General features: G+C 42.5%; 1 protein-coding gene across 4 annotated transcripts in view; it reads right to left on the bottom strand.

Moving 5' to 3' along the window:
• LOC106580172 (serine-rich coiled-coil domain-containing protein 1) overlaps positions 1–17,457 on the bottom strand; it is a 110,006-nt gene extending 92,549 nt beyond the window's left edge. For 2 of the 4 annotated variants that reach the window (XM_082966180.1, XM_082966181.1), the window contains exons 1-5: positions 17,244–17,456; positions 12,990–14,257; positions 10,867–11,060; positions 4,982–5,072; positions 1,716–1,836 (exon numbers count right to left, since the gene is read on the bottom strand). In XM_082966180.1, coding sequence (XP_082822306.1) covers positions 1,716–1,836; positions 4,982–5,072; positions 10,867–11,060; positions 12,990–14,235 — 1,652 coding nt within the window. In that variant the 5' untranslated portion in view covers positions 14,236–14,257; positions 17,244–17,456. Of the gene's footprint in view, positions 1–1,715; positions 1,837–4,981; positions 5,073–10,866; positions 11,061–12,989; positions 14,258–16,943; positions 17,210–17,243 lie in introns of those variants that run through there. The other 2 variants (XM_014160935.3, XM_082966179.1) reach the window with 2 other exon arrangements.
• Positions 17,458–18,857: the final 1,400 nt, after the last annotated feature.

The raw sequence follows: 18,857 nt of genomic DNA, 5'->3' as shown, positions 1-18,857 counted from the left end.
CATGCCTTCAGCACTGGCCCAGTGGAGGGATCCCCGGCTACTGTCACAAGCGGTTCTCAGGGGCCAGGCGTTGTTCCGCAATATGATCACGACCGACACGTCACACCAAGGGTTACTCACTTCAGTGTCACAGAGTGCCCGGCGTATCAATTACCTGGAACTTCTGATGATGTACATGGCTCTCAGGCACCACCTCCCACGTTTTTCGGGCTGGCATGTGCTGGTCAGATCCAACAACATGACGACAGCTGCATACTCAACATACTCCTCGCTGCGGAGCAGTGCGCATTTGCTGTCACTTTTGGTGATGCATGTTCCCGGTTGCCTCAACTCGGGTGCAGATCTGTTATCTCATAGGGAGGGCTGATAAACCCTCCCAGCCACAAGAATGAATTATCACTGATTCTTGTGGCTTCCCGTTGGACCAGGCAGCCTTGGTTCACGGAAACCATTCACCTTTAAAAGCGGACCTGTTGTCCCAGGGCGCACAGGCAGGTTTGGCATGTGTGCCCAGAGATTTGGTTCCTATGGGCCTGTCCATGAGAGGGCCAATCTAATGGCTAGAGGTTTACCTCCGAATGTCATTGCTACTGTTCAGTCCGCAAGGGCGCCCTCCACGAGGGCTGTATGCACATACAGTTGAAGTCGGAAGTTTACATACACTTAGGTTGGAGTCATTAAAACTCATTTTTCAACCACTCCACAAATTTCTTGTTAACAAACTATAGTTTTGACAAGTCAGTTAGGACATCTACTTTGCGCATGACACAAGTCATTTTGTTGTGTATGTCGCGTATGTTGTGTATGCCGCCCATTCATTGTCAGTTAGAGACACAGTAGGACCCAAAAGCATAATCAGTAATCTAACTCCCCCTTCAGCTGGTCTGGAGCAATGAATTTGTGACGCAGGGTACCGTACTAAACCACAAATTACATCTAAGTCCCGCAGCATAATCACAAAACTTTTAGTGGAGCAAACACTGTACAACACCCACTTGGCCCAACGCCGCCAGTTCCTGGGCTCTGTGAAGAGCGGTATTAAATTGAAGGAATGAAACCGAGCCTCACACTTATCACCTGTGGAAGGTGGGGCTTCCAGTGAGACACGGATTTCATTGGCCTTGTCAGGCATGATTACAACCGAAGACGTGAAAGTGCAACTCCCCATAGTATGTTATACCTTGTTTCCCTCCTTCAGGGAACAATAGTTATAGTCAGAATGTTACATTCATCTCCATGGGGTACACATAAAACATGTTACACATTAAATCGCAATAATCTCCATCAGCGTTTCCTGCTAGGCCACATCAAAAGGCTTCTCTAATAAAAAACAATTAAGATAGCAATGCTTTAGTTGCAATGAGAATTTTATCCATGCCTGTTCGTGGCTCTCATTGTTCTACCTAATCAGTTCCACCCCTGGAAGGAAGCGTTTGGCGCTAATGGCTTTGTGTGATAACGGCTTCCTATGAAGAGCAATGGGACTTTCTGTTAATTCTGTTAAGGAGTTGTAATGAGCCTTCCTTCCTTTCTGCATGGAAATACAGTGACTGCTCACTGTTGGGAATGTGTGAAGGATGAGTGATAGCTGTAGTGAGTGTTATAGGTGTTAGTGTAGGTCTAAGTGTAGTGTAGGTGTAGAGCTGTAGTGAGCGTTATAGGTGTAGTGAGATCTGTAGTATGATGCACTAGGTATAGATGCAGGGCTCTCTCACCTGTGGATAGTGGTGGTGTCTCTGGGCTCCCTGCCAGGGATCCTGTCTACATTGGGTTCCAGTGGGGAGTGCATCAGGTTCAGGCAGGAGGCTAGGGACTGGCTGGAGTCCTCTCGGAATACTACACACACAAAACCATTGAGTCAATGTTGTGTGGCACAATAGGCTTGTGTTTACAGAGTTTGACAACATGCTTAGAGTAGTCCACCCTGGACAATATGCTATAACGAGTGTTTATAAATACTAACACTATACTACAGAAATCAAATATTTCCTTTACATTCGCTGTGCAGAGTAAAATACACAATGGCATCTGTTTTAACGTTTCATTAATGCAGAAACAACTAAGAAAAGTTTTGACAATCAGAAATAACCAGATCTTTATAAAAGGGATGTGGATGGCTCAGTTTCAAGGCAAAACTGAATGTGGCTCAGCTCAACAGCACATAAATTGCTGTGAAACTGCCTGGTTCTTAATAAAAATGCCAAGCAGCCACCTGAGAGCACTAAAACAGGAGCATCCATGCATATGTGTGTGTGTGTGTGTGTGTGTGTGTGTGTGTGTGTGTGTGTGTGTGTGTGTGTGTGTGTGTGTGTGTGTGTGTGTGTGTGTGTGTGTGTGTGTGTGTGGGCATGTCTGGTGTGCTTTCATTTGAGTTAGTGAGAGAGACTTTCCACTTAATTCTCTTTGTTCAGTAAGTCACATCGTCACTTCACTTTAAGTGTGCGATTTATCAATTCTTTGCAGGGATTTCACAGCACAGTCTGAACCATTTAGGCTAGTATACAGTGCAGTCGTAAAGTATTCAGACTTTCCATATTTTGTAACGTTACAGCCTTATTCAAAAATGTATTTCACTTCTTTTTTTTTTTACAATTCTAAAACAATTCTCATCAATCTACACACAATACCCATACTGACCATGCGAAAACAGGTTTTTGAAATGTTTGCAAATCTATTAAAAATAAACAGAAATACCTTATTTACCTAAGTATTCAGACCCTTTGCTATAAGACTCGAAATTGAGCTCAGGTGCATCCTGTTTCCATTGATCATCCTTGAGAGGTTTCTACATCTTGATTGGACATGATTCGGAAAGGCACACACCTGTCTATTAAGGTCCAACAGTTGACAGTGCATGTCAGAGCAAAAACCAAGCCATGAGGTCGAAGGAATTGTCCGTAGAGCTCTGAGACAGGATTGTGTCGAGGCACAGATCTGGGAAAGGGTACCAAAACATTTCTGCAGCGTTGAAGGTCCCCAAGAACACAGTGGCCTCCATCATTCTTAAATGGAAGAAGTTTAGAAGCACCAACACTCTTCCTAAGATGGCCACCCAGCCAAACTGAGCAATCGGGGGAGAAGGGTCTTGGTCTGGGAGGAGACCAAGAACCTGATGGTCCAGAGTTCCTCTGTGGAGATGGGAGAACCTTCCAGAAGGACAACCATCTCTGCAGCATTACACCAAATCAGGCCTTTATAGTAGAGTAGCCAGACGGAAGCCACTCCTCAGTAAAAGGCACATGACAGCCTGCTTAGAGTTTGCCAAAAGGCACTTAAAGGACTCTCTTGGTCTGACTCTCTTGGTCTGATAGCACCAAGCTCGAGCTCTTTGGCCTGAATGCCAAGCGTCACGTCTGGAGGAAACATGGCACCATCCCTACAGTGAAGCATGGTGGTGGCAGAATCATGCTGTGTGGATGTTTTCAGCGACTAGTCAGGATCGAGGGAAAGATGAACGGAGCAAGGTACAGAAAGATCATTCATGAAAACCTGCTCCAGAGTACTCAGGACCTCAGACTTGGGTGACGGTTCACCTTCCAACAGGACAACGACCCTAAGCACACAGCCAAGATAACGCAGGAGTGGTTTTGGGAGAAATCTCTGAATGTCCTTGAGTGGCCCAGTCAGAGCCCGGACTTGAACTCGATCAAACATTTCTGAAGATACCTGAAAATAGCTGTGCAGCGACGCTCCCCATCCAACCTGACAGAGCTTGAGAGGATCTGCAGAGAAGAATGGGAGAAACTCCCCAAATACAGTTGTGCCAAGTTTGTAGCCAAGAAGACTTGAGTCACTGCCATAAAAGGTGCTTCAACAAAGTACTGAGTAAAGGGTCTGAATACTTATGTAAATGTGAGTTTTTCTTCATTTATACATTTGCAATCATTTCTAAAAACCTGTTTTTGCTTTGTCATTATGTGTGTAGATTGAGGAGGGGAAAAAATGATTTAAGACATTTTAAAATAAGGCTGAAACGTAACAAAATGTAGAAAAAGTCAAGGGGTCCAAATACTTTCCGAATGCACTGTATAAATAAAAAAACGTACCATGCAAAATGTTTTTTTTTGTGTGTATTAGCGATGACATCCTGGGAAGCTCTCTGTCTAGAGGCTTTGCCCTCAGTACATGTTTACTGGTACTTTTGTGTGTTCTGATGCAACCTCCAAAAAGAGAGGGATGTTAAGAGAATTAAGATTGAAGGTAATTATCCAAGCCTGCGTAGATGTTGCATGCCTAGAGATATGAAAGTCTTGTTGAACTGACTCAGACCTCCCGTTAGATAAGAGTCAACTAAGGGGCATATCTGGCCTGTTGTCTCCACTCAAGTCACCAAAACACATCCTGCTCCTAATAATAGGCTACATCTTTGCGTTCATCTTGCATTCATACTAGGGCAATTAATTGTTTTGCAATTCTTTACATAATGCATAACATATCTTTAGGATACATAAGAACCAGTGAGGTTGTGTCACAAAGTTTGTGAACGCAAGAAAATAAAAACAAATCCTTACAAAAACACTTCCCTATGACGCACTCGTTTTAATCAGTTTTCTGCTGCTGGGAAAATGATCAAAAGCATTGAGATTTAACCATTTCTGTTGCTAAGTGTTATGAGAATATCAAGGACCTAATGATAGCAACGATGGGGGAACAAACCATCTGAACTGGCTTAAAACTGTCCTAGCAAGTGTATTTGGTTTAGTTATAGTAGAACTATTCTAAACTTCATAAATATCTGAGCAAACAAGTTAGTCCTGCTTGAACTTGGATGTGTCCCTGGAGGTCATTCTAGAATCTCCAAGTTTTCTTGGACAAGTGGCTGAAGTAGAGAGGGTGGCTGCGTCCCTAACGGCAACCTATATAGTGCTCTACTTCTGACCAGAGGCTGACTGGTAAAAATAAGTGCACTATGTAAGGAATAGAGTGCCATTCGGAATGAAGCCGGTGGATTTGCTGTTGAATGGATTGGGAGTGTCCATACCGTGACGCTGGCGTTGGTCATCAGAGAGGTCCAGGTCCAACATCAAGTCATCCTCATCCAGCTCAGACGAGCCCAGATTGTTGAGTACATCCTGAGGACACAATGGACACATCTGTATGACTCGGTGCGCTGGACACAGTTTAACAACAAGCTTGATGCATGGCACTTTACTTTCGGAGTAGGGTCAGGAGTTAGACTATAACTAGGGCCCAGAGTGTTAACTTGTAAGTTTAGGTGTGGGAGGGAGATCTGGCACTATACAGACATATACAGGTAACTGCCAAAAATAAAGGAAACACCAACATAAGGTGTCTTAATAGGGCGATGGGCCGCCACGAGCCAGAACAGCTTCAATGCACCTTGGCATAGATTCTATAAGTGTCTGGAACTCTATTGGAGGGATGCGACACTATTCTTCCATGAGAAATTCCATAATTTGGTGTTTTGTTGATGGTGGTGGAAACCGCTGTCTCAGGCGCCGCTCCAGAATCTCCCATTAGTGTTAAATTGAGATCTTGTGACAGACGGCCATGGCATACGGTTTACATCGTTTTCATGCTCATCAAACCCTTCAGTGACCACTTGTGCCCTGTGGATGGGGGCATAGCCATGGTAGCCAAAATAATGGCCTGTCCAGCATTTTTAAATTGCATAATTAACTCAGGAACCACACCTGTGTGGAAGCACCTGCTTTCAATATACTTTGTATCCCTCATTAACTCAAGTGTTTCCATTATTTTGGCAGTTTACTATGGATACACTGGAGATATAGAGAAACTTAAACATAAGAGGACTTCATAAATGCTTCATTATAGGTCACTGTTTGCATTGACATTTTGTACAGTACCATAAGAGGACTTCATAAATGCTTCATTATAGGTCACTGTTTGCATTGACATTTTGTACAGTACTAGTCAAAAGTTTGGACACACCAACTCATTCAAGGGTTTTTCTTTATTTTTACTATTTTATACATTGTAGAATAATAGTGAAGACATCAAAACTATGAAACACATATGGAATCATGTAGTAACCAAAACAGTGTTTAACAAATCAAAATATATTTCAAAGTAGCCACCCTTTGCCTTGATGACAGCTTTGCACACTCTTGGCATTCTCTCAACCAGCTTCATGAGGTAGTCACCTGGAATGCATTTCAATTAACAGGTGTGTCTTGTTAAAAGTAAATTTGTGGAATTTAATTCTTTCTTAATGTGTTTGAGCCAATCAGTTGTGTTGTGACAAGGTAGGGGTGGTATACAGAAGATAGCCCTATTTGGTAAAAGACCAAGTCCATATTATGGCAAGAACAGCTCAAATAAAAAGACATAGGTCAGTCAATTCAGAACATTTCAAGAACTTTGAAAGTTTCTTCAAGTGCAGTCGCAAAACCATCAAGTGCCATGATGAAATTGGCTTTCATGAGGACCGCCACAGGAAAGGAAGACCCAGAGTTACCTGCTGCAGAGGATAACTTCATTAGAATTAACTGCACCTCAGATTGCAGCCCAAATAAATGCTTCAGAGTTCAAGTAACAGACACATCACAACATTAACTGTTCAGAGGACACTGCGTGAATCAGGCCTTCATGGTCAAATTGCTGCATAGAAAACCCTACTAAAGGACACCAATAGAAGAAGAAATTTGCTTCGGCCAAGAAACATGAGCATTAGACCGGTGGAAATCCGTCCTTTGGTCTGATTTTTGGTTCCAACCGCAGTGTCTTTGTGAGACGCAGAGTAGGTGAACGGATTATATCCGCATGCGAGGTTCCCACAGTGAAGCATGGAGGATGAGGTGTGATGGTGCTTTGCTGGTGACAGTGATTTATTTAGAATTCAAGGCACATTTAACCAGCATGGCTACCACAGCGATACGCCATCCCATCTGGTTTGCGCTTATTGGGACTATAATTTGTTTTTCAACAGGACAATGACCCAAAACACACCTCCAAGCTGTGTAAGGGCTAGTTGACCAAGAAGGAGAGTGATGGAGTGCTGCGTCAGATGACCTGGCCTTCACCCAATTGAAATGGTTTGGAATGAGTTGGACCGCAGAGTGAAGGAAAACCAGCCAACAAGTCCTCAGCATATATGGGAACAAGACTGTTGGAAAAGCATTCCTCATGAAGCTGGTTGAGATAATACCAAGAGTGTACAAAGCTGTCATCAAGGCAAAGGGTGGCTACTTTGAAGAATCTCAAATATATTTACATTTGTTTAGCACTTTTTTGGTTACTACATGATTCCATATGTGTTATTTCAGAGTTTTTATGTCTTCACTATTATTCTACAATGTAGATAACAGTAAAAATAAAGAAAAACCTTTGAATGAGTAGTAGTGTCCAAACCTTTGACTGGTACTGTATGTATTTTATTAAGGGTTCATTCATGTCTATACTAGATCCATAACGGGTCATCAAAGCAAAGGTTATTAAAATCCAATCTCATAATCAATGATCTTATCCATTGAGATTTTGAAGCCATTGACCCAGTAAACATTGATGACATTTTCAAAGACATCCACTTCTAAGCAGTGGTTGAGGAATCATGTACATGACAACCCCTTCGCTTTTTGTCATGTTTCAAAGGGATACACCGCCATCTTGTGGCGATACACAGAAAAATGGTTACCACGGCTGGTCAGTTGGAAACCTATTTTACTCATCTTGTAATTACTTATCAGTGGTGTCGTCACCATACTGCACACAGAGAAATACAATTGGTATCCACGAGTACATCTGACTTAAGGTAAGTAGAAAAAACGGTTGCCAGAATCTCTATAGTATCCCTTTAAAGTTGGGTACATCAATGTGAATCAGAACCCGGCAGTGTCATTATGTCCAAACAAAGCTCATGTTGTCCACTGTCACACCATTCTTAATTGCCAGTATCCCTTTAAGACTATTATTGGTCTAAGAAGCATTCTCAATAGAGATTCTCCATTAAAGGTTTAATCTGTGCCTGGGCAACTGACCCTAAATGTCAAGCTCAAGTCAAGTGCTAAGAGCATCTGCATAAAGTATAATACCTTTCGAAGGAAATGATTAGCCTCCACTTATGAAGAGGTAAAATAGCCCTTATGGTAAACTAAGGTGTTCCTCGAGTAATCGTTTTTGGAACAGGGTGTCAGTCCTCACCCATTGTTGTAAAATGGCATCTATTATATACATCATTTGGAGCTAAATTAGCATGTTAATGTCATCCCCCAGTAATAGATGTGTATTAAAACTCCTTCACTGTGCAAGCTCTGACCTTTTTTAACAGTGCAATAATGTTTGAGTGAGTAACTCTATGCTAATAGAGATAAAAAAAAAAACTGTGGCTCGTTAAAACAAGGATCTATTTCATTAATGCCAACCTCAGTAACATGGAAAACGTTCAGAATAAGCAGGTGTCTCTTATTCTGCACATAGAAAGACTTTGGGTCAGTAGATATTATACATTTTGTGCCTGTGGAGTTAATTGAAGAGGACCAATAGAGAAAAATGTGCCGTTGCAGAGGTCCAAACTCCAGGGGTGTATTGGTTGACCGAGAGGCATTGTGTCAACTATTAACTTGGTCCGGCCAGATGCTCGTGCTAGCAAACTTGCGACATTGTATAAAATATTCCGGGCCCTTAGTTTCCCACGCCAGTGAGCTCAGGACAGACACAGCTGTAAGCTACTTGCACAAGGGATAACAAGTAATCAGGTAGGCATATTTTATGATGTTTACACCTGATCAGAGCATGACATTTTTCCCCCCTTTCATGCTGAGTGGTTATGGAAAGGGAGAGAGCTCTAAAGACTTTTCCGATAGGCTATGTTGAAGAACTATTGTCATTATCAATGGGTGTAAAAACAGGCTTAGTTAACTTGCTTTTTGTGGTGAAGAAAAGATTACTTTGAGAAGCTCCACAGTGATGGTGAGTTAAGACAAATCAGAAATAGTATCAGATCCCCAAACGGGCACATTTATAAGCCCACATTTGCACACAGGACAGGTAGCCTAGGCCTAGTTCTATGCGTAATCTGGTGCACGTCCTTACTCTAGATTGTCAGGAGCGCTCTAAACAAAAGACAATGAATAAATTGACAACTGGATAATGGAATGAAATAAACCACAACTTTTTTTATCATAAGTGTAGCCTAGGTTGTGCGCTCTGCAAACTACGTGTCCACTCCTACAAAGACAAGGTGGTAAGAGTAATATATTGAATGCATTAACAGAAATTACCATAACCAAATCAATATTGTCGATTAGAAATGATGGTAATTAACGGTAAATATACTACCGGTGATACTGGTGTGCCATTTGCAATGTCTACTCAGACAGGCATGAATCTGACAGGTATCTCGTGTGCCATAATGTAAAATAGATTTTACACTGCTCAACTGAAAAATAAATATATTGTCAACCGACAGCCTATCGACCAAACAATCGACCAGTCAACTAAATAGGGTCAGTCCAAATTAGCGCACACCATAGCAAAACATTGTGCACAGTAATAAAACAAGCGTTTCCTACAGGACAAATTCAACTAGGTCCCTCCCCGTTTGGCCCATTTGAATCCTAGTGAATAATACACCCCTCGTGAGAGTTAAGGAGGGGTTATTCATATAGATAATAATGGACTTAGTTTGTACCCATTCACACAAAAGATTAGTGTCAAAGCGTGTCACTCAAATCAAATAAGTACTCAAATGTTTCCTTACCGGTCTACTACAAGCCAGGGGAGACTACAATTCCCACATATTTTGAAAAATGGGTTGGTTAACAATCTCTTGATGTACAGTATGATGTTTCTTTTTACTAGTCCCTTCAACATCCACACGGTTCTCTAAGCATGTCTTATGAAGTGAATACATGTACCGAACATAACATTTCACTTAACAGTTTAGCCACTTTTGCCAGTTTAGAATGATTCTATGTATATCTTGTACCCAAAGTGTAAGACAGAGCAGGCATATCCTGTTGGCTGTTGAGTGTATTGTAACTATGACACAGAGAAGGGAGGGATTATCTTCCCAGTATTGCCTTGTACTTGTCCAGAAAACATACTTTAGTCCACCTCTGCATCACGCTTGACTACTCATGAAAGCACAAACCTGCTCAACAGACAATAGAAAACACTTTAGCGTCTCACTGAAGCTCTACTCGTCGCACTGGATTGCCTTCTGTTATTCCCACAAAGTTAAAAAGGAGCTGGCAAAAAGACACTAAATCGACACTCCTACAGCCACACTTCGCGATTCTCTCCGCCAGAGCAAAAAACAAGACTGCAGAGTCAGCCGCCACTTAGATTTTATCGACCGCAGATTTAGCCCCACATATTAGCCACACGTTTTTCACATGCTTTCCTTTCTGAGTATGGAAGATGAGGGTTGTCGAGCCACCTCGAAAATTAAATAGATCTTAGTATAAGCCTGAAAAATGTGGTGCACTACAGCAGCGGTTCCCAAGCTTTTTTGGTTACTGTACCACCAACTGAATTTTGCTCTGCCCGGTGGCACCCTGAAGTACCTGGTTGGGAACCTCTGCACTGCAGAATGAGTACTTCCACTGCAAAAGCATGGGTGTTTACTGTTTATGCAGGCATGTGGATTGGAGTGGCCAGACAGGAAGGAGTCAGGCGCAATCCCTTGAGTGACAAGTTGCTGTCCTGTTGCACTGATCTGCAGCACAGATAGTTAGATGATTAGTCTGTTTAATTTAGGGCGGGCTGTTATCCCCGTGTGAGAGTGTAATCCAGAGAAGGATGTGGCCATGGACTAAGCTATTTAGTCTGCAGCAACAGTGAGGAGCCGCGAGCACCATTGCCAGCTCCCCTGCTGGACTGTCCTCTACTGTAATCCTAGTGTAACTGTGCTGTACTGAAATGTAGTGTAGTGTAAACACGTACAAGGCTGCCAAGCTTGGAGGACGACGAGTTGGTCCTCTGTTTCAGCAGCACGCTCCCCTCGGCAGTGCAATGGGGCTCTTTGAGGTTGAGGTGGAGCCCCCGTGGCCCCCCGGCGCCCTCCGAGGAGGAACGTAGCCGGCGCTCCATGCGCATCACCTCGTGGTAGGGGCTGGCGCTGCTGCTGCACATGGACACTGTGGAGGGCAGAGCACAAGACACATGATAATATTTTTGCTGGCGTGGAGACAGGGAGCTAGGCAAAAAAGTGGCGAACAGACAAGTAGGCAGACTGTTGAATGCGACACACACAAACAATTGCAGACTACACGTTGGGGGAAAAACTTAAAAACAAGCAAACAATCAATTGGCTATCGTAAGCCTTGGGGCTGGAAGCGATCCAGTGTTTTGCAACAACAGCTTCAGTGATTTTATGGAAAGAAATTCTTTTAGGTGACCTTTACACTAATGTAAAGGCATTTTTCCAATATAGTGAGGGAATAAGGCTACTTTTACTAATTGATTGAATTTGGGTTACAGATCTACATCATCACGGAGCACACTTTTTAGGTGCAAGTATAACTACTTACGTGTTATCACCAATACAAAGTAACCTAAGCAGCAGACAGACAAGAAATAGGCTTACATCAGAAATAAACAATAACAGTGATGTGTTAATCATTATGGATAGCCTAACACTGCCCAAAACCAGTAGACTAACCAATGCAGTTCACAAACAGTTGTCTAAAGAAATCTATTCAGACACAAGGATGTTACAAGCAGTGCCATACTGTTTCAAGTTTGGTAGGTGAACGGTGGAGTCAGAAAGACATAGCCAAAGACATATCCAAAGGCTAGGAATTTGTACAGGAGGTGTTATCCAGGTGTTACTACAGTCTACAATGTCTTAGGAAACTGCTGTCCATTGGTTAATAAATATACCTTTAAGAGGAAATAGTTCCCACTGTACTGAGAACAGGCACGTGGCCCTAAAATAGTGCTGCTCAACCCCCTAATCAGTCTTGTCGATTTGACTTTGGTACTTTCAACGTCATCCAACCAAAGAGTACATAAAGTATAGCCTACATTGTAGACCATACCTCTGCCTTCTGAATGTGAAAGCAGTGTAAAGTTCAACCACTGAACAGAAAATGTCTATTTGTAGGTGATCGAAAACACAAATTCAGTCTCAAACGGTCGTAGGCAATACTCTGTGCAAACACTTTGGCCAAAATATACTGAACAAAAATATAAAAACGCAACATGCAACAATTTTTACGATTTTACCGAGTTACAGTTCATATAAGGAAATAAGTCAATTGAAATAAATTCATTAGGCTCTAATCTATGGATTTCACATGACTGGGCAGGGGCGCAGCCATGGGTGGGCCTCGGAGGGCATAGGCCCACCCACTTTGGAGTCAGTGCCAGCCAATCAGAATTAGTTTTTCCCCTACAAAGGGGCTTTATTAAATCAGAAATATTCCTCAGTTTCCTCAGCTGCCCGAGTGGCTGGTCTCAGACAATCCTGCAGGTAAAGAAGCCGGATGTTGAGGGCCTGGGCTGGCGTGGCTATACGTGGTCTGTGGTTGCGATGCCGGTTTGACATACTGCCAAATTCTCTAAAACGACATTGGAAGCAGCTTATGGTAGAAAAATGAACAATCAATTCTCTGGCAACAGCTCTGGTGTACATTCCTGCAGTCAGCATGCCAACTGCACGCTCCCTCAAAACATCTGTGGCATTGTTGTGTGACAAAACTCCACATTTTAGAGTAGCCTTTTATTGTCCCCAGCACAAGGTGCACCTGTGTAATGATCATGCTGTTTAATCAGCTTCTTGATATGCCACACCTGGCAGGTGGAAGGATTGTCTTTGCAGATTAGAAACGCTCACTAAGAGGGACGTGAACAAATTTGTGCTTTTTGTGCATATGGAATATTTCTGGGATCTTTTATTTCAGCTCTTGAAACATGTTGCGTTTATATTTTTGTTCAGTATACTTCTCAGTAATTTACTATTAGCTTTTCACAAGAGCAATGCGCCTCCTCTGTATTATCAATGAGTCAATCAGAGAGATCGATCAGTACTCCGCATGTTATTCAATTCATTGTTCAGTTCTTACCTGTGTGGGGTTTCCTCAGGTGGCATGACCTGGGTTCATGTCTACCGCAGCACGCTCCCTTGCCTGGTTCCTGGATGAGCACTGTGTTCCTGGACCTCCTCTCAGACTGCTCTGGATTGGAATGGTAGCCTTTACTACGCACTGGGCCTGCCTCGCTCTCACTAGTATCTGTCTGCGCTGGTCTGACCTCCTCCACCATCATAACATCCTCCTTCTCCTCTTCCCCTTCTTCCTTCTCTTCCTGTGATTGTGTTTGTTGTTGCGGTGGCATTGGTGGTGTTGCAGCTGTTTCTGGTTCTGTGACAGGGACTGCAGTCTCACACTCTGTGGTGTTGGCGGTGCTGGTGTCTGGCAGTAGGGGCTTGTCTGTGGCAGCTTGGGCAGGCGTGAAGAACACCTGGGAGGTAGAGATGACATGGCTGAAGTTGTCTGGCGTGGCGGCGAGGCTGGGGGCAGGCAGCACGTCCACCTCGGACACAGAGTCCTCTGTGATGGGGACATTAAACTCGGAGGGGGTGAGGGCTGTGGTGCGGTCCTCAGACAAAATGGGCGACTGCAGGGAGCTCTCCCCCAGCAGCTCGCCCGGCCATGAACCCGGGGTACCCCCTGACGTCGGGGGCACTACACTCACCACCGGGGGCTTGCACTGCTCAGAGTTCTTGGAGAAGCGGTGGTGGGCAGAGAAGGACTTGGGCAGCAGCGGTTTCTTCTGCCTGTACGAGCGCTTGCTGTCGCCACTGAAGTCATCCAGATACCCTGAGTCATCGCCCTCGTTGGTACCTGAGCTGATGCAGTTGATGAACACGTTCCTATTGACCGTGGAGGTCACCTTCTCAAAGTCTTCAGTCTGCGAGCGGGTGATCTTTTTCTGCCGGTGGCCCCCAAAGCCAAAGGAGTGGCGCGTCTTGGCCCGTGGAAGCACAGCGCCATCTTGGAAGCCCAGCGGAGGGTTGTTCTGGCTGCTGTTGGTGTCCTGGGCTGGGTCCAGAGGAGGGGTCTGGATGCGTGGCGGCTCACTGTTCCTCTTGCTGCTGAAGCTGATGGAGGGCGTGCGGAACAGGCTGCGGCGCTTTCCCGTGCTGCTGTTGCTGGAGTTGGTGCTGGAGGGGGACGAGGTGTGAACGCCATTGCCCACGCCGGCCGAGGATGGGGAGGAGGGCAACGATTCCTGCCTCTTACTTACGCTCCGCCTGAAGATGGGCAGCCTGGAGACGAGCGTGGAGCGGCGCGACCCTGATTCGCCCATCAAGGTTCAGCGGGCAGTCACTCTGCAATACAGACATGACACAGTCAGAGAGATGCACGGTAAAAATCAGGGTTAAAAAAAGGTCCCATCAAGGGATGAAAGCACACAACCTCAACAAACACCACAACCATCAGTCTGAAGATGCACTGGCCATTTCCTTGTGTGCATTTCCAAAAGTACCATTTGACAAACTACTGAAACTATTAGGCTACAAGCTTAATGTAATCTACAAAAAAAAAGTATGTGAATATAGTGTACAATATTTATACTCTCTGTAAGATAGATAGACATGGTATTGTCTATAGTGACAAAATAGAAGAAATAGGCCAAGTAGTCATTTCAATGCAACAAATCTAGCCTATATATCAGCCTACAGTACTGTCCTCAGTCACACATTTCAATTTAAAACTGAGGAAACATTTTCCCGGAAACCTTAGAATTAAGAGTAGGCTATACATTCATTGGAATAAGCCATTAGACATGGGTTAGGGTTATAAAATTACACAATACTTCATAAATAAAACAATTACTAACTTTTCTATAGCCTTATCAAATAGAATGTTTTGCATATTCTGGCTAGAAATGGCCCACGGGGGGTTATTATCAAACTTAGAAGTTCTATGAAAAATACAGAGACAGGCTACCTCCAATGCGTTACTGATTTGCATGGATGGAGCAAAGTCCCACAGAGACAAACCAGAGAGAGTTAGGTCTATTTTCACTTGGAGTTGTAGATTCAATATGAATGTCCGATAAGCCTAGTCAATTTCAACACAAGTTAGGCTACGTGTAACTAGAAAGGTTGCGTACACAGAAGACTCTGAAATAGGAGGCCATCGATATTATCAGCCTAACATTAGTGACATCTCAAATACCTTTTATTGTAATAAGCTACTTGGCAAACAATGTTAATAAATCACACAAGCAATTAATACTCTGTCATGCCCATACTTGACAGTACTGGTGAAAAACAACCTGGTTTCTCTTTTTGGACAGAGGTATTTCTAATTTCCAAAATGAAACCAACAAACATGCCATAGACAGCATCCCAAATGGCACCCTTATCCCTTTATAGTGCACTAGTGTCGTACTAGGCAAGTAATGTAATGTCTTGGCATGAAGACTCTTTCCACAGCTCTCAATTCATGGAAGAACCAAGGTGTGCAAAAGGATGGGTGGTTCCATTTCATTTCAATCACTTTTTGACCGCACCCCTTTTGATTGGAACACACATATTTTATAGTAAGATTATAATGGAATATAACAGAATAAAATACAAATAGTTTTCCCTTGTCATGGGAATGTGTGGAACCACTGTCATAAAAAAAATATTTTTGCTCTTTCATTGGCTAGAAGAGTCCCATCTGATCTCACCTCCCATCATTGAGGACATTCATTTCCATTGTTAGAGCGGTTCCTTGACCATCTTGTCAATATAATAGAAAATCTTTGTTGAAATCAAATGGAACAACCCGAATGTGACAGGGGTTTCCCGACAACACTCGGGCTCCCGAGTGGCGCAGCGGTCTAAGGCACTGCACCTCAGTGCAAGAGGTGTCACTACAGTCCCTGGTTCAAATCCAGGCTGTATCACATCTGGCTGTGATTGGGAGTCCCATAGGGCAGCGCACAATTGGCCCAGCGTCATCTAGGTTTGGCCGGGATAGGCAGTCATTGTAAATAAGAATTCTCTTAACTGACTTGCCTCGTTAAATAAAAAAATTAAAACACGTAACAAACAGATACTGTACTATAAAATGCTATTGTCTTCATGGAATGCAGGACCATCATCTCACTAGGCACATTAGCCATGATGACTCAAAATATGGCTTTTAACCAATTTGTATTCTTTATAATGCCTTTAGAAATAATTCAAAATGTGTAAAAAGCCTCATCTTTGGAGTTATAACATGGCTATAGGCACATCATCTCATTTTATCTTTAAAAGACTAACTAGGTCTAAAGTTGAATGCAATGCACTAGCTAGGTAATTTTATCAATCATGCCACAAATATCCCTTCCAAAAAGGTCATGGGGCAATATGACTACTAGCCTAGCTAGCTAATTCACTGTTGAAAAACACTGACAGTTGTTGCACATGATGTAGCAAACTACAGCTGCTATGTACATTGCTATTAAAATGTTAATGTGGGTATCTTGATAACCTACTAGATGTTATCTGGAGTAACATTATGAGGTAGCTAGTAAATTGCCACCTTGCTATGAATTTAGCCAGCTAGCTAACATTAGCTACAGAGGTAAAAATATATATATATTGGATATTTGGTTCTCGCTCATCAATAGCTCTTAGACAAAGCTTGCCATAACTATGAAAATTATATTTTGAGAATCAGGGGAGGATGGAAATCTCTTATTTTAAATGTTCCAATCATCAATAGCTCTTACACAAATCATGCCATGACCATGAAAATCTTACCAAAAACAACAAGAAAAACTAAGCAATGTAAATAAATATAAAGCGAATTTTTGTCCATCCTCCCCTGATTCTGAATATATAATTGTTTTAGTCATAGCACGCTTTGCGTAACAGCTACTGAAGATTGAAAGACACCCACCAAAAAAAAAAAGAACATCGAAATTGATTCAGAATATACCATCTTCATAGTCATGGCATGGCATGCTTGGTTTAATAGCCATTGACCAGAGAAAGCCGAATATCCAATGTAAAACAAATTTTACCTCCTTACATTCGCTAGCTTCCATATTTGAATGCAGGATAGCAGGTCGAGCTGTCAAACGTCAACGCTGTAAGTGCCAATGTCCAAACATAATCTCAATGTTATTTATGGGACGGGAAAATCATGGTCCGGGCGAGTAATTACGACCAAATACTGCCATAATACGAAAACTACAGACGACTCAAATCTCGCTGTGTTTTTGGCTGAAAAGAAAAGATGCATGTGTGAGCGAGCCCCGGCAAAGAAGCCGCAGTTAGCTAGTCAAGACAGAGCCGCAGTTAGCTAGTCAAGATAGCAGAAATGTGTTACCTTCAGCTGAATTCCAATGTCCAGGCTGCTCCTTCCAATGACAGACAAAGCTCGTCTGAATATATTTAAACCTCTATTGATTGATGATTGATAGTTTTGCTATATCTGTAAGATTTTCATGTGGCTGCATAGCATGGTTAATTTAATAATCGATCGCACAAATGCACCTCAATGACGTATAATCTCTACCAGCTACATTAAATTAGTACTTCCGGGTCAGTGAATTTTGGATTGAAAATAAATAAAAGTCACCACGTAATAGTAGAAAATTGTCAAAACCGGTATTGATATGAAAACATAATTGTCTAAACATTAACAATGACTCATTTTATGACATGTGCATTAAATGTGGGTTTTAAAACACGTTCAAGGTAAAATAAATGCTCGCAATGCAATACACTGTATAATAAAATAGGCAATAAGCAGTTGCTGCAACCATTGATTCTTGAAGAATATAACTTATAAATTCCTCATGAGCTTAGTTCAATGGTTGTACCCCATCAAACCCCAACGTATAAGCTTGTTTTACTCTAAATGTTTATAAACAAAGTAAATGTAGCTTTAAAACATGGTTAACACTATAATTTGTATATCATTGACAGTCAAATCCATGCATCCATAGCTGTATATGAATTTGAGAATGGTTAAATTTCTCCAGGCACACACCTCCGTTTTTTTCCATAAACAATGGTGGGGTGAAGCTTTGTTATTGTATTAATACTGATTGCCAATTTAAATACATATTGGCTTATATAGAGCAAACTATTCTAGGTGTCGAAGTAAAAGTAGAGTTTGGATTACTCACTAGGGTCTGTAGAATCTATATATTGTGTTATTTCATGGGGGACTGAGGTCTAACTATCTACAACACTTTCTACTCCACCCATTCCATTGGTCCCAATGCAAGACCTCAGTCCCACATGAAATAACACCATATACAGATTCTACAGACCCTACAGAGTATTCCCAACCACACTTTTGCATCAGGTCATAAAAGCTTTTCTTTATAAGCCAATATGTAATTTATAGGCCTACACTACACTGTATTGCATTGGGACCAATGGAATGTGTGGAGTAGAAAGTGCTGTTTGAAATGTAGACCAGTCCCCCAGGAAATAACACCATATATAGACTCTAGTGCTCGATCAGTAGGGTGTTAGAATATGATGTTCTTTACATTAATTTATTGAAGCTCCAACCATTTCTCAATGTGCTCCCCCTTATATTATTTATCTTATGTAAAGTAGTATTTATTTTTTGTTTTTTCACCAATGTAGTTATAATTTTGTAACCTAATTTTAACATTAGTCACCATGCAAAGCTGCAGAATTATTGATTTCGTATCATAGCGTTGTACCACACTTTTATTTTGAAGCCACAATCGAAAAACCGGAAGTCTGAATGCTGCTGCCGGGACGCTAATGTGATCGCTTTGCTTCTCGCTTCCGTATTACACAGCCCAGCATGCGTGGCGTGCACCCCTTCTTCCCTGAGGACTGAGCAGCATCCTCATGAAGCAGGTGATGCGCTGGACCAATTGCTGGCCTGATGATGCTGGCAAGTAACAGTATGGCCATTTACACAAATTCAACTTCTTTGTCAAATGGAATTTGA

The sequence above is a fragment of the Salmo salar genome, chromosome 20 (genome assembly GCF_965601325.2).
Source record: "Salmo salar chromosome 20, fSalSal1, whole genome shotgun sequence".
NCBI lineage: Eukaryota > Metazoa > Chordata > Actinopteri > Salmoniformes > Salmonidae > Salmo > Salmo salar.
Note: the sequence above shows the minus strand (reverse complement) of the source record. Positions and strands in the feature narration are given on the sequence as shown.